General features: G+C 46.7%; 2 protein-coding genes across 4 annotated transcripts; both read left to right on the top strand.

The window, feature by feature from the left end:
- The first annotated feature begins 368 nt into the window (after positions 1 to 368).
- Positions 369 to 3,992, top strand: LOC115129840 (gap junction beta-2 protein-like). 2 transcript variants are annotated; one of them, XM_029660592.2, is made up of 4 exons: positions 369 to 704; positions 1,534 to 1,583; positions 2,169 to 2,691; positions 3,158 to 3,992. In XM_029660592.2, the coding sequence occupies exons 3-4, from the start codon at positions 2,207 to 2,209 to the stop codon at positions 3,519 to 3,521; spliced, it is 849 nt and encodes a 282-aa protein (XP_029516452.1). In that variant the 5' UTR covers positions 369 to 704; positions 1,534 to 1,583; positions 2,169 to 2,206; the 3' UTR covers positions 3,522 to 3,992. The 2 variants fall into 2 exon arrangements, with proteins under 2 accessions (XP_029516452.1, XP_029516451.1); XM_029660591.2 differs by lacking the exon at positions 1,534 to 1,583.
- Positions 3,993 to 4,072: 80 nt separating this feature from the next.
- Positions 4,073 to 12,971, top strand: LOC115129839 (gap junction alpha-3 protein-like). Of its 2 annotated transcripts, XM_029660588.2 has the most exons (4): positions 4,073 to 4,729; positions 6,173 to 6,235; positions 8,511 to 8,598; positions 8,705 to 12,971. In XM_029660588.2, exons 3-4 carry the CDS (start codon positions 8,530 to 8,532, stop codon positions 10,052 to 10,054), a joined length of 1,419 nt encoding a protein of 472 aa, XP_029516448.1. In that variant the 5' UTR covers positions 4,073 to 4,729; positions 6,173 to 6,235; positions 8,511 to 8,529; the 3' UTR covers positions 10,055 to 12,971. The 2 variants fall into 2 exon arrangements, with proteins under 2 accessions (XP_029516448.1, XP_029516449.1); XM_029660589.2 differs by lacking the exon at positions 6,173 to 6,235.
- The last annotated feature ends 2,347 nt before the right edge of the window (positions 12,972 to 15,318 follow it).

Genomic DNA, 15,318 nt, shown 5'->3' with positions numbered 1-15,318 from the left:
CAAATGAGGTGTTGGCTTTAGGGATGATCAGTGAGATACACCTGCTGGAGCGCGTGCTACGGGTGGGTGTTGCCATCGTGACCAGTGAACTGAGATGTGTTTTGTGGAGTGTTTAAGTCTAGTTTTAGCAAAAAAATCCTAGTGTGTTAAACATTCCCTGAGGTCAACATTTTGACCACATTTGAGTGTAAAGACATCAAGACCTGATTTGTGTATCCACACACCCAAAAAAGTATAATCACCCAATGTGGGATTCGCTGTTTGGTTAGAACCACAAGAAAGCAAAACAAAACCTCTTTTGATAAACTGACTGAATGAACTCCTCCTCAGTCAGTATATATATACACACACACACACACACACACACACACATAAATATATTTGAGTGAAGCAAAGAAGGATGCAGATCAGCACAACATCTATGGCTTGTGTGTTTCTTATACATAGGAACATCCACTCAAGACTCACTCAAACTGCACTTGTTGTTGCTCCAGATTTCAGCTCCGCACCGAAACTGACGTCACGTAGGTGAATCCACAAGTTCAGGTGCGTCTCTGAGAGTGCTCAGAGCACATCAGTTCTAGTCAGCGTCTCACCCTAGACGGCCTCTCCCTGGAGCTCTGTTGGATCTGACTATGGCAGAGTGAACCAAGCAGAAGAAGTAGGGATTACATGGAGCCTCCCTGACACTCAGGAGAGAAAAGGTGAGGAAGACAGGCTGATGTGTTGTTCTGTTATCTGTCAGATGACTTATTTTTCTCTGTTTATTTCATTAGATGGAACATTTTAAAAACTTTGGAGACGTGTTATGTAAAATGTATTTTTGTTATCACATGATGAAAGTATTGTGGGGTTGAAAATAATAATTTAATGCACAATGTCTTGAATTTGCCTATCATAATAATAATAGGTGTATTTTATATAGGGCCTTTCATTACACATTGAATCTCAAAGTCACGTTAAAAACAATTTATGAAGTGAATAATAAAACAACACTTCAACTTATTGATATTTTATTACTATAGCATGTAAACCCCATTGATGTGAATATTGTGTGTCTTCGAGAGGTGAATGTAACCTGCAGTTATAGTGCAGTTATTAAAACTTAGTATGGCTATATAGCTCAGCTGTACACTCTTAGGGGGAACTGTCCCCATAGGAGAAACCTTTGTAGAACCCTTTTTGGTACTAGGTAGAACCCTTTTCAGTTCCATGAAGAACCCTTTCCAGGGTTTGACCTGGAACCAAAAAGGGTTCTACCTGGAACCAAAAACTGTTCTCTTATGGGGAAAGACAAAGAACCCCTTTTTTCTAAGAGTGAAGTACATTAGAAATGTTGGCTGGATCAAAAGTTCATTATAACATTGGCACTGGTCTAGCCAAGCAACTGTATTCAGTTCTCTTTCTCTGTCTCTCTCTCCTCCTCCTCTCATCTCTATACTTCCTCCTCTCATCTCATTCTTATTCTCCTCCCTCTCTATTTTTTTTTTACCTCAACTTTCACCCCCCTTCTCCTCTCCTCTCTCCCTACAGTAGAGTGGATTGTTCCTGGGCAGCAGAGGAACGATGAGCTTGGGAACCCTGTACCTAATGTTTTAAAACATTTTTTTTTTTTTTTTTACCCCCTTTTCTCCCCAATTTCGTGGTATCCAATTGTTAGTAGTTACTATCTTGTCTCATCGCTACAACTCCCGTACGGGCTCGGGAGAGACGAAGGTCGAAAGCCATGCGTCCTCCGAAACACAACCCAACCAAGCCGCACTGCTTCTTAACACAGCGCGCATCCAACCCGGAAGCCAGCCGCACCAATGTGTTGGAGGAAACACTGTGCACCTGGCGACCTGGTTAGCGTGCACTGCGCCACAGGAGTTGCCAGTGCGCGATGAGACAAGGATATCCCTACCGGCCAAACCCTCCCTAACCCGGACAACTCTAGGCCAATTGTGCGTCGCCCCATGGACCTCCCGGTCGTGGCCGGCTTTGACAGAGCCTGGGCTCGAACCCAGAGTCTCTGGTGGCACAGCTAGCACTGCGATGCAGTGCATTAGACCACTGTGCCACCCGGGAGGCACCTAATGTTTTCTTATCTCCTCCTTCCTCTCTCTTCCCTCCAACTCTCCCTACTTCGATCCAGCTCTCACCCCCTCTCTCCTCTGGTCTCTCCCCAGGGTAGAGGTGTGTGTTCTGGGCCAGAGGAGCAGGAGAGATGACCTGGGGGACCCTGTATGCCCAGCTGGCTGGTGTGAACCGCCACTCCACCAGCCTGGGGAAGGTGTGGCTGTCTGTCCTCTTCATCTTCCGTGTCACCGTGCTGGTCCTGGCGGCCGAAAGCGTCTGGGGGGACGAACAGAGTGACTTTGTCTGCAACACCCTGCAGCCGGGCTGCGAGAACGTCTGCTACGACCACTTCTTCCCCGTGTCCCACATCAGGCTCTGGTGTCTGCAGCTTGTCTTCGTCTCCACGCCCGCTCTCCTCGTCGCCATGTATGTGGCCTACCGTAATCACGGCGACAAACGCCAGGTCCTGCAGCAGGGTTCAGTCGGGGGGCGTTGCCGCAGCGACAAGGCCCAGGCGGCCCAGGAGGCTGAGCTAGAGAGCCTGAGGAGGCGGAGGCTGCCAATCGCCGGGCCGCTGTGGTGGACGTACGCCTGTAGTCTGGTCTTCCGCCTGCTGTTCGAGGGAGGCTTCATGTACGTACTGTGTTAGCTCACTGAGCAAAGCCTAACAAGTCTTTATTTCAGGCAGACAAGTTACTTCAGTGTAGCTCAATGAACCACCTCCATTACATACAAACGCTTAAGAATAAGATGTCGATACACTTCCTCAAGATTCATGACATCACCATGTACAAGTGTAGGATCTTAATTTGATCACCCTGTTGCGGGAGAATGTTCCCGCAATGCAGGAAATGTAAATCTTGTAGTGTATTTGAGGTTAAAAAGGCTTCTGAAGTTTGTAATTTCCACTTTGAAATGTCAGACATGATTTTCCCTTTACGAAAAATATATCAACCCCTACAAAAATGTCCATGAATTATAATCAACAAAATTCACATTTCCTGTTGCTGTAGGATTATTTACCCGCTGTTGCAAACTGGCTGAAATAAAGATGCTACATCTGTAGTTCTAAGCCTTTGTCTTCCCCTTCATTCTCCAGGTATGCTCTATACGTGTTGTACGACGGCTTCCAGATGCCCAGGCTGGTCCAGTGTGACCAGTGGCCCTGTCCCAACGTGGTGGACTGCTTTGTCTCCCGCCCCACAGAAAAAACTGTCTTCACCGTTTTCATGGCCGCCTCCTCCTGCGTCTGTATGGCTCTCAACATGGCCGAACTGGCCTACCTGGTCGCCAAGGCTATCGCTCGGTGCCCGTCATCAGGGCGCAGAGGGGGGAAACAGAAAGGGAAGGGTGCAAACTGTTCCTCAACCTCTTCCAAAGACAAGACTCTGCAGCAGAACAAGAAGAATGAGAAGTTGTTGTCGTCCTCTTCGTCTGGGTCCACCTGCAGCAAGGCGGTGTGAGGACGGGGGAGCTATAGACATCGCATATATATGCACACACAGACGTGCAAAACATAAGTAGCCTACAGTACACACACAAACACACCGAATCATAAATATATGTAAACACTGTGTAGTCCACTCCAGACATGCACAGAAGATCTCCTTCCCCGCTTCAGTCATTGGAGTCACTACGCCATCTAGTGGCCAATATTCACAAATGGCCACTGACCACTCACAGGCAAAGACAGGCCTACAGACACAGACAGACAGACAGACAGACAGACAGACAGACAGACAGACAGACAGACAGACAGTTTGTATTGCTCCTATGGAATTGTGATGTTGGTAATGAAGAGATAACATTGTAAATACACTGACAATGGCATTCGCAGAATCACAGTAGAGTACTACGAGTAAAGGCTTATGCAATGACCTACAGAGGATGTGTGTGTTTTAAAAACGCCTGAAATAAAAACATTAGATATTTGATATACTGTCTGATCATTGAGACACATTTTAGCAAAGCTGCATTTCACAATTTGGGTGATGGTGGGTGGTCAGATGTTTGTAAATCATGTGGTTGTGTTAGTGGGCCTGAGGAAGCACATCCCAGCACTTAATCATGAGATGTGATGTATTATATATATTATTTTCAGATAGCATAAATGTCAAATAGAGTAATACAAAAAATATACAAAGTGCACAAAGAAGATGTTCAGATGGTACAGATAATATGGGAGAGGAACATTCAGTCCTGTACTATAACTCATCTATATGCATTTATGCCTACTCTCCAACATAGTCAAGGCCATCATTTCCCCCCTGCGCGCGGAGACGCCATGCACAATTTTGGAGTCCTGGTGTGGAATTTCGGAAGAGCAGGGTGGCAGGGTGGGATGGGAGGTGACGGGGGGTTGACGGGTGGGCGACGCCGCCCCCACCCTCCCCCACGCGTGCACTCATGGATGGTCACACAATGTGACAGTAGCGATGGTTGGGCACGGGACGCAGCCGCTGCGCTTTGCGGGACCCAATCTCCAGGTTCCACACGCGCCCTTAGACTAGCATCGCTTTGCTCACCCTCACGCTGTATCTCTCTCTCTCTCTTGTTCGCTCTCTTTCTCTCCCGCACGCCTGGCCTCGAACCCCGCGGGAGAAAATAAGAGAACGCAGATCGCGACGCTTCCGGGAAAAAGTTTTTGGCCGGCCGCTGTCAAAGGAGATTGGTAAGCTGTCAGAGATGGGGAGTGAGGGGGAAGGGGAGGGATCTTTCTACCTGGGAAGGTCTGTAGGATTTTCCAACCCTTTCATTTGGATAGCTTCAGTGACCACCGGATATTGCTTCAAGTGGCCAAGGCTTGGGGAGTCTATCCATGCACCCTGTCCTTATGCTTATTTCGGAACGCCAAGTAGCCACTTTTACGCTCACCAATTCCAATGCGAGTGATGTTGACTTGACTTAGCCTGCAATAAATTACTGTATCAATAGGTATTCTGTTAGGATATCTACTGCCTAAGGTTAATATATTTAAATAACTTGGGTCAGTGTGGTCAAATAGTTAAATGGTGCGGCCGCTGGAGCACAATGCCGCTGATCCCCGTCAATAGCCAGTGCCAAGGAGCACAATGCGTGTCTGGCAGCTTCTCTATTGTCACAGGTGACAGACGGTATTTCATCAAAACCTCAAAAGGATCAACACATATACTGTGCAGCTCGACACATACTGTCATTATAGAGGGGTATTGCACCACTTTGATACCAGCGCGTTATTGGGTAGGCTAGGCCAGGCATAACGACCATGGAATCATCTATTGAAATTAATATTGAACTGTAGAAGGCCAGTGATTTGAGTTGAGCTAATATGGGCTACATTCAACAACAATGCAACACCAATCGATAGATTGGGATACTGTGGTAATCATAGTAATCATAGATTTGACAGTAACAGCCTGCCTGGGTTTTAACATGGGGAAAATAGGTCCTTGTTTTCAAAGTTTGTTAAATCCACTTCATGTCCAAACAGGAGTTTGTAACAGGTAGAGTAATGCAGCTGGGATCTGTTTTGTTGTTGTTGTATCTATGCATCGGTGATATAAAGCCCTCTGTAAATGCATATCAGTCGATCCGGGGCAAATACTTCCCCTCATCAGCAGTTCTGTGTTCTGATGATCCGAGCATTCCTCCCAGGCTGTTCTGTACTCATTCAGACTGACACAGATGGCCAGCCATTGTAACCCGCTTGCCCAGCAACACACAGACAGGCCTATGGATGGATTGTATACATTCCTCAATTAAATCTGCCTTTCAAAACAAAACATATATGTCTATCAATTCTGTGGCATTCATAGGGTTCATGGTTCCATGTAGTCTGTCCAATTAGAAACACCAGTCACCTATTTCAGAGAAATAGACATTTTGGGTAATGGTAATGATAATGGAGGTTTTTGACTTTGAAGACATGTAACATTTTTATTGGTGGCCAGTAGGCTTGTAGCCAGTCTAAAAAGATTAGAGTTTTCCACTCATCTCCGAAGTGTCTATATCGTAAGTTGCATGGACAATGGGCATACAAAATAATGGTTCATTAGGGTATTTGGGCAATGTGAGCATATTTAAATGACATTATAATTGTAATTCATAACTGATATGATTTGGTTTTTGCTTCCAGGTATTGTATTTCTTTTGAACCACTAGTCGATGGATTTATCACTGACAATACAACAACATTTTAGTAAGTCCACCGTCTGTCACTACTTTGGATGCTTTTTTGTGTCATTGGACATCTGGTCCTTTTTTCGTCTGCTTTGCAATGTGTTTAAAAGTTGTCGTGGGCACTAGATTCTCAATTGTAGCAGACTTCAAATTGATACAACTGTAAAATGTCAGCACTGGGAAAAACGTTCCTTTGAATTGCTGCTAATGATTCTAGTAGGCCTGTAAGAAGCACAATGGTGGTGCTCAGGATTTTTTATTGGCACGTTTAACCTCAGTCTCCAGTACTGTGATTAGAGAATGTATTAGAGAAGTATGTCCACCTGGCCATGCTGCTGCTCCAGTTTAAACTGTTCTGCCTTATTATTATTCGACCATGCTGGTCATTTATGAACATTTGAACATCTTGTCTATGTTCTGTTATAATCTCCACCCGGCACAGCCAGAAGAGGACTGGCCACCCCACATAGCCTGGTTCCTCTCTAGGTTTCTTCCTAGGGTTTGGCCTTTCTAGGGAGTTTTTCCTAGCCACCGTGCTTCTACACCTGCATTGCTTGCTGTTTGGGGTTTTAGGCTGGGTTTCTGTACAGCACTTTGAGATATCAGCTGATGTACGAAGGGCTATATAAATACATTTGATTTGATTTGATTTGATTTGTGGCCGGTCGAGAGGGAAAGTGATCAAGGCAGCTTGTTAGCCCCGTATGACTGACTCGATGGCGTCCATCCTGTGTCTGAGGGTGGTTGTTCGGTGGTCTCCACAGCTGTTCTGGGCTGTACTGAGTGGGATGCCACATTACAGAACCTCCAGATAGAAATATATTAGAACAGATATGTATCCTTTACGTAGAACAAGAATCATGCCGCCCTGCTGCCTCCTTCAGTGCCAAACGCATTGGCTTTGACTGAGAGATTGTGTAACTTCACTGAGTGATGTCGGGAGCAGAAAGTGCATAGGATGGATACAATGTGTGTGCATAATATGACAGTAATCTTTTGTAATATTATGGCTTCAAACCAGAGGTCAACTCCACCAATGTTTGTTTTGGTTTCTGAACCTGTACATTTTCATTCAGTTTTTATTCCCCTCTTCTCTCATGTCCCCTTCTCTCATTTCCCCACCTCCCTTTCCTGTTTTCTTACCCTCTCAGTTGTTACTCACCCATGCCTGTGCTCCTCCTCTCCCTGGCCTATGCTCTCTTATTCTGTGTGTGTTCTCTCCCCACCTCTCTCTTCCCTCTCATCCCCAGTCGGTGCCTACACAGCCCTATTCCCTCTCTGTTGCTCCCACCTATCTCCAGCTTTCCCCCACCTCTCTATCTGCACCTATCTCCAGCTTTCCCCCACCTCTCTATCTGCACCTCTCTCCAGCTTTCCCCCACCTCTCTATCTGCACCTCTCTCCAGCTTTCCCCCACCTCTCTATCTGCACCTATCTCCAGCTTTCCCCCACCTCTCTATCTGCACCTATCTCCAGCTTTCCCCCACCTCTCTATCTGCACCTCTCTCCAGCTTTCCCCCACCTCTCTATCTGCACCTCTCTCCAGCTTTCCCCCACCTCTCTATCTGCACCTCTCTCCAGCTTTCCCCACCTCTCTATATGCACCTCTCTCCAGCTTTCCCCCACCTCTCTATCTGCACCTATCTCCAGCTTTCCCCCACCTCTCTATCTGCACCTATCTCCAGCTTTCCTCCACCTCTCTATCTGCACCTATCTCCAGCTTTCCCCCACCTCTCTATCTGCACCTCTCTCCAGCTTTTCCCCATCTCTCTATCTGCACCTCTCTCCAAATTTCCTCCACCTCTCTATCTGCACCTATCTCCAGCTTTCCCCCACCTCTCTATCTGCACCTCTCTCCAAATTTCCTCCACCTCTCTATCTGCACCTATCTCCAAATTTCCTCCACCTCTCTATCTGCACCTATCTCCAGCTTTCCCCCACCTCTCTATCTGCACCTCTCTCCAAATTTCCTCCACCTCTCTATCTGCACCTATCTCCAGCTTTCCTCCACCTCTCTATCTGCACCTATCTCCAGCTTTCCCCCACCTCTCTATCTGCAGCTTCCTGCTTCACTCAACCTTTATCCTGCCTATCCTCCAACCTCTCTCCTGCCTCTCCTCCAACCTCTCTCCTGCCTCTCCTCCAACTTCTCCCCTCCTCTCTCCCCCAGCTTCTCCCCACCTCTCTTCCCCAGCCGTTCCCCACCTCTCTCCCCCAGCCATTCCCCCCCAGCCTCTCCCCACCCAGGCCTCGCCCAGTTGCTACTCATCCCAGGCTGTGCTCTCTCTCCCCAGGCTAGAAATCGTGTGAAGCATGGGTGACTGGAGCTTTCTGGGGCGGCTGCTGGAGAACGCTCAAGAACACTCCACTGTGATTGGCAAGGTGACTGATTGATACATTGATTGTTATTTGATTGATTGAACCTTTTATTCCTGTGGTATATAGCCCCTTATGCCGTCTTATGTGGCGTTATGTCCCTTGTGTCCAGGTGTGGCTGACAGTCCTCTTCATCTTTCGTATCCTGGTCCTGGGGGCGGCTGCGGAGGAAGTGTGGGGAGACGAGCAGTCGGACTTCACCTGCAACACGCAGCAGCCCGGTTGCGAGAACGTGTGCTACGACGAAGCATTCCCCATCTCGCACATCCGCTTCTGGGTGCTGCAGATTATCTTCGTGTCCACGCCCACCTTGATCTACCTGGGACACGTGCTGCACATTGTCCGCATGGAGGAGAAACACCGGGAGAAGGAGGAGGAGCAGCGGAAGGCCAGCCGGCACCAGGAGGAGAGAGACCCTCTGTACAGGAACGGAGGAGGAGGAGGGAAAAAGGAGAAGCCCCCAATCAGAGACGAGCACGGTAAAATCCGCATCCGGGGGGCTCTCCTGCGCACATACGTGTTCAACATCATCTTCAAGACGCTGTTCGAAGTGGGCTTCATCCTGGGTCAGTACTTCCTGTATGGCTTCCAGCTCAGCCCCCTGTATAAGTGTGGTCGCTGGCCCTGCCCCAACACAGTTGACTGCTTCATCTCACGCCCCACAGAGAAGACCATCTTCATCATCTTCATGCTGGTGGTAGCCTGCGTCTCCCTGCTGCTCAACCTGCTGGAGATATACCACCTGGGATGGAAGAAGGTGAAGCAGGGGGTCAGCAACGAGTTTGCGCCCGACCGAATGGCGCTCCCCCTGGCCAGAGACGAGGCGGTGGAGTCCAACATGAGCCAGGAGGGGATCGCCCACCCGGCCCTCAACTGCCTGCCCACGTACGGTGGCGTGAACGTGGTGTACCTGCCCAACGAGCAGGCAAACGCCACGGCTGCTATATCCGAGCAGCAGGCAGTGGCGGCGGAACTCAAGATGGACCCTTTCCATGAAGACTTCCTGCTGGAGGCTCCTCCCACGTCCTTCTACGGCAGCGAGGGCAATGGCCAGCAGCAGTCCGTGGAGCAGAACTGGGCCAACATGGCCATGGAGCTGCAGACTCTGGACGCTGCCAAGTCCTCCTTGTACCCTCCTCCTCCCTCCTCCCCTTCTCCGCCACCCTCCTCCTCCTCCCACACCTCCTCTGACCAGGAGCAGTCACCCCCTCCACCGGACACTGCCCCTCCTATCCCCGACTCCCGCTCCTCCACCCTCCCGCTGGGGGAATCGAGAAGGAGTGAGGAGCACCAGCAGCAGGAAGAAGAGGCGGCGCTGCCGCTGACGCACGTTGAAGATGTCACGGTGACCCGGGTGGAGATGCACGAGCCGCCCGTTTTCATAGTGGCGGACGCCCGCAGGCTGAGCAGGGCCAGCAAGACCAGCAGTGTCCGAGCCCGGCCCGACGACCTTGCCGTGTAACACATACACACACACACACACTCTCACACACCTTCACACAATCACATACAAACACATGCAGACCCCTATCCACCACCGCACCCCAACGCCTCTGGGTTCTATACATTATATATCTTTGAGGCTCAGGTGTCAAATGTTGTGTGAAATACAGAGGCGATGTGGGAGGGGGGGGCTCTGGAGTTGAGATGCTCCTGACATTACTCTCTACAAAAGTTGCGTTATCTGGAGATGCATTCGGTGAGGTGAGGCATAGCTTAGTGCTTCAACGTTATGAGGTGCCAACACGTGTGTGGAAAGGGAACACACACATTCACTGTTTGCAGCTCAGATGCCATGAAAGGATTAGAGATATTGGACTAACTAGTTTGGGACATTAGCAACATTTCGGATGAATATAATTCTGCTGTTTTCTTTATTCTTTGATGGTAGACATCAGAAGAGGGTTTGCGCTTTCGTTAATTTTTTCTCTCCCCCTTTCTCTTTTCTTTTCTTGTGATGGACCCTTTAAGATGAAGCCGATGTGTCCTACTGTCTCTTCCTGGTGTCTGTCTGTCTGCCTCGTAGCTAGCCGTCTGTCTGTTCCATGCTCACCCTTCCTATTAAGCTGAATGAAGAGAGGGACGCTCTGACAGTATGGTGGAGTGGAGAGAGACGGGGATAGGGTACCTGGGTGGCACTTTATTCAAAATGACTTGCTATTTACTTACAAATGACATGTTAATCACACACGACTAGGCACATTTTGGTACCAGGTAGTTAACAATGAAGTACCCTCTGATAATATGTAATGTACCAGTAAATACCAGGTTAATACCAGTGCATAAGGTAACGTCCTACCGGTTACTGTCGTGTGTAGCCATACTAGTGTGAAGCTTCAACCTATGTTACCACCTCGATCCCAACCTGAGGCTTGGTCTTTAGGATTCACAGGCTTTGTGTGTGTGTGTTTCTGTGTGTGTGTGTGTGTGTGTGTGTGCGTGCGTGTGTGTGTGCGTGCACAATAGATATATTATAGAGTCTTGTTTCAATGTCTACAACAACATTTAGGCAGTTACATCCGGGTAAATAATATATATATGTAAGTATATTACATAGTACATACAGGGTATATTATACATATAGAATGATGACTTATAAAGAACCCATACTGACGCTTGTGTTTGCAGTGTGTCAAAGACGTGTGTGTCCTCATCGTAAAGAAATTCAGCAGATTTAAGACTGTAGGCCCCCACTGGTAGTCAGTATGGGAAGTTTCAGTATAGTGCTTGGAGAGAGTAGGCAATAGAATTGCTAGAAGATAGATAGATACGGAGTATTATTTAAGGCAATGACATTTCATTCTTTGTTACTGAGTCATAATAGCAAAATCAATAGGAATGTGCATTTGCGTATCATTTTCTTAAACTCCTGCCAGTTTTTTAAATCAGAAAATGGCTCTTAACATGCAGTTGTATTTCTTTTAAGCTTCCTGTTTTTTTTTCTCTCCAGATTAATTCATTTTATTGTCATCTAACATTCAGGAAAAAATCATAGCTATCGAACAATGTTTTGGACAAATCTCTTTTGCATTTTGTACCTCTTTATGTTTTGAACAACGGTATATTCTGTTACTGTGAAACTACAACTCACTACTACTGACTCCCTCAAGCACTTGACCTTTGACCTTGTTATGATGAAATCATATGTTATCATTCCACCACCACCTGGGGTTATTACCATAAAGCAACAAGAAACAGGGGGCACTTCAATTTTGCCACGTAAAGTAAGAACAGAAAGTTGTGATTCTTACAGTACATTTCAACAATGTAGATAGGCTGTTTGTTCCCATTTCTCTCTCTATCTCCCCCTCCCTTACCCTCACACTCGTCCTTCCTTCCTTCCTTTCTTTTCTCTCTTTCTTTTATTCTCTCTCTCCACACACACACACACACACACACACACACACACACACACACGCAAACACACACACACACACACACACACACACACACACACACACACACACACACACACAAACTCTACATTGGGGGTACATTTTGGGATAGAGGGTTTAGACCGAGACTGTGAATGGGCTGTTGCTGTGCTCTGCTGTATGATGTGTTAAAATGCTTAGAGAATCAGGTCTGCTGCTTGTTGCGTTGCCACACACACAGAATCCAAGTGCCTCACAAATCGTTTACATACCATGCACATACAGTATGTTAAAAAAAAGCCACCAGGTGATGGGATCGAGCTGTGACATTGTAATCCAAAAAAAACGAAGAGCAGGTCAGCTGTCCATCAAAGAGAGAAAATGTAAAATGGCCACCAATAGAACTCTGTTAAGAGTTGTTGAAAACAGGTTACGGTTCTGTTAACTCATCATTTCTGTTTATAACCTTGTCATTTCGGTTGTTTAAAGTTGACACTTTAGCATGTAGATAATGATCTGGACAGTTAAGACAGAATGGTGTTCTAAGATAAAATAACAAAGGACATCTCAAAAAGAGGATGTCTCAATATTTTTGAAAGTATTTATATTTATGAGAGAATTACCAGATTACCAAATACAAAAAAGTTGATTTTGAAAAAAAGATTGCATCTTTGTTGACTTTTTTGTCGAAAAAATACTGGAGAGGTGTTTGGCTAGGTTAAAGTTATACTCCATTGTTGTGTCAGGCACCCCCACCCCCCCCACCCCCATCAGAAAACGGACATTTGTTGGACTTTTGGAATCTCTGGCGTGGAGTGAGATTTCATTGGCCAGTGAGGCAGGGAAGGAGATTTAGATATGCTCAGACCAGATACCCCATTGTGAAATCACTGTCTATGAAGAGAAGTGCCTTACGTCTGAACTTTTGTAAGAACATGTTGATGTAAATGTTAATTTACCTCAAATGTTTACAAAACTGTTACTGAATAAACTTTTTGTACCATATCTAACTTGTCGCCTGGGGGTTTTGTTTGGTGAAATAAAATAAGTACTTTGGCTTTCCACAATGCAGAAAGAGATAGTAGTTGTGCTTTTTGAGGACATGGGGGTATGAAGGGAGGGGGAGACAAAGTGAGAGGAAAGGAAGGGGTGGAGGAGAGAGGAGAAGGGAGTGAGAGGTTGGGAAGACACACAGGCACACGGTTTTCACACTGTGATGAGGAACATCCATCAAAATGTAATTTAGTTTCCTTTATAACATGCACCTATAGCTAGCCTATCTGACAGGCTGTAACCAACACCAATGGGGAACAGTTGGGTGTGATAGTGAAAGTCAAGATATCTCAGTCACTTTCAGTATTTAGCCCTTACTGGTTCAGTATTCACAGAGATAAAAATACAATTTGGGGAGGGGCCTGAGGGAAGTGTAGGGGTGAAATGGATCACAATCTTGGAGAATTGGGGACGTCTGGAGTGAATTTGGTGCATTGAAGAAAAGATAGTGGGCGAAGTCTTGGACTAGGAGAGGAAGATCTTAGTCCTTGGAAGAGTACAGACAGCATATTCCATCCTTAGCTCTCCCTCTTTTGCTCTACATACATCTCTCCTACTCTTCCTGTCTCTCTCTCTCCCCCAAACCCCACCATGTAGTGTGCTCTCTCCCGCTACACACCTCCCCTCCCTCCACATCTCCCACTCCCCCGCCTCTCTCACTCTCACTCTGACCCCCAAACCCCACCCTATACTGTGCTCTCTCCCTCTACTTACCTCCCCTCCCCTCCCCCACATCTCCCTCTCCCCTGCCTCTCAATTCAGTTCAATTCAAGGGGCTTTATTGGCATGGGAAACATATGTTAACATTGCCAAAGCAAGTGAAGTAGATAATATACAAAAGTTAAATAAACAATAAAAATTAACAGTAAACATTACACTCACAGAAGTTACAAAAGAATAAAGACATTACAAATGTCATAGTATGTACTATATATATACAGTGTTGTAACAATGTGCAAATGGTTAAAGTACAAAAGGGAAAATAAATAAGCATAAATATGGGTTGTATTTACAATGGCATTTGCTCTTCACTGGTTGACCTTTTCTTGTGGCAACAGGGCACAAATCATGCTGCTGTGATGGCACACTGTGGTATTTCACCCAGTAGATATGGGAGTTTATCAACATCAGGTTTATTTTCGAGTTCTTTGTTGATATGTGTAATCTGAGGGAAATATGTTTCTAATATGGTCATACATTGGGCAGGAAGTTAGGAAGTGCAGCTCAGTTTCCACCTCATTTTGTGGGCTGTGTGCACATAGCCTGTCTTCTCTTGACAACCAGGTCTGCCTACGGCGGCCTTTCTCAATAGCAAGGCTATGCTCACTGAGTCTGTACATAGTCAAAGCTTTCCTTAAGTTTGGGTCAGTCACGGTGGTCAGGTATTCTACCACTGTGTACTCTCTGTTTAGGGCCAAATAGCATTCTAGTTTGCTTAGTTTTTTTGTTAATTCTTTCCAATGTGTCAAGTAGTTATCTTTTTGTTTTCTCATGATTTGGTTGGATCTAATTGTGTTGCTGTCCTGGGGCTCCTGGGTTTGTGTTTGTGAACAGAGCCCCAGGACCAGCTTGCTTAGGGGACTCGCTGGTGATAGGTGTAGGAATCGCTTCCTTTTAGGTGTTCTCTCGCTCTCCCTCTCCCCCCTGTTGTTTTTTCATTGCCACACTAGTTCATATCATGTGATTGGCAGAGGATTGCCTAGTTAATCGCTGGCTATAATTCCCCCTTCGCCCCTGGCGTGCCTCTGCAGACCTAGCCCACTGACCCTGCTGAGAGCAGCACTTCCTTTATGCCCCCGAAAGCACAGGGGATTGAGCCCTAACAACAAAAACTAATCACCCTCCTCCCCTCTCTTTCTATCGCCCGGCCACTAGCCTGGTGTGTGTGTGTGTGTGTGTGTGTGTGTGTGTGTGTGTGTGTGTGTGTGTGTGTGTGTGTGTGTGTGTGTGTGTGTTCATGTGACACACATCAGTCATGTGAAGGTTAGCTGCCAAACTTTTCTCTGTGACCCTTTCCAGGGATCTGAGAAGACTATCGTTGCTATGCAAACATTAGCACACAGACGATAAATTGGGTGTATCAGGCATCTGCCTGACAACTGTGGTAAAGAGACACCAGATGCTGGGAAACTAGCCCATCACAGAGCTAGGTACCTATACATTATTTTGTCACTGAGCTTGTCCAGGTAGAAATGGACCTTTGGCATAGATCAAGAACCAGTTTACCATCACCTTAATAACCATTAAGGGGGAACACAAAACTGACTTAAGATCATTCATCTGCAATGAGGATAGAATA

The sequence above is a fragment of the Oncorhynchus nerka genome, linkage group LG5 (genome assembly GCF_034236695.1).
Source record: "Oncorhynchus nerka isolate Pitt River linkage group LG5, Oner_Uvic_2.0, whole genome shotgun sequence".
In the NCBI taxonomy this organism is placed as follows: Eukaryota; Metazoa; Chordata; class Actinopteri; order Salmoniformes; family Salmonidae; genus Oncorhynchus; species Oncorhynchus nerka.
Note: the sequence above shows the minus strand (reverse complement) of the source record. Positions and strands in the feature narration are given on the sequence as shown.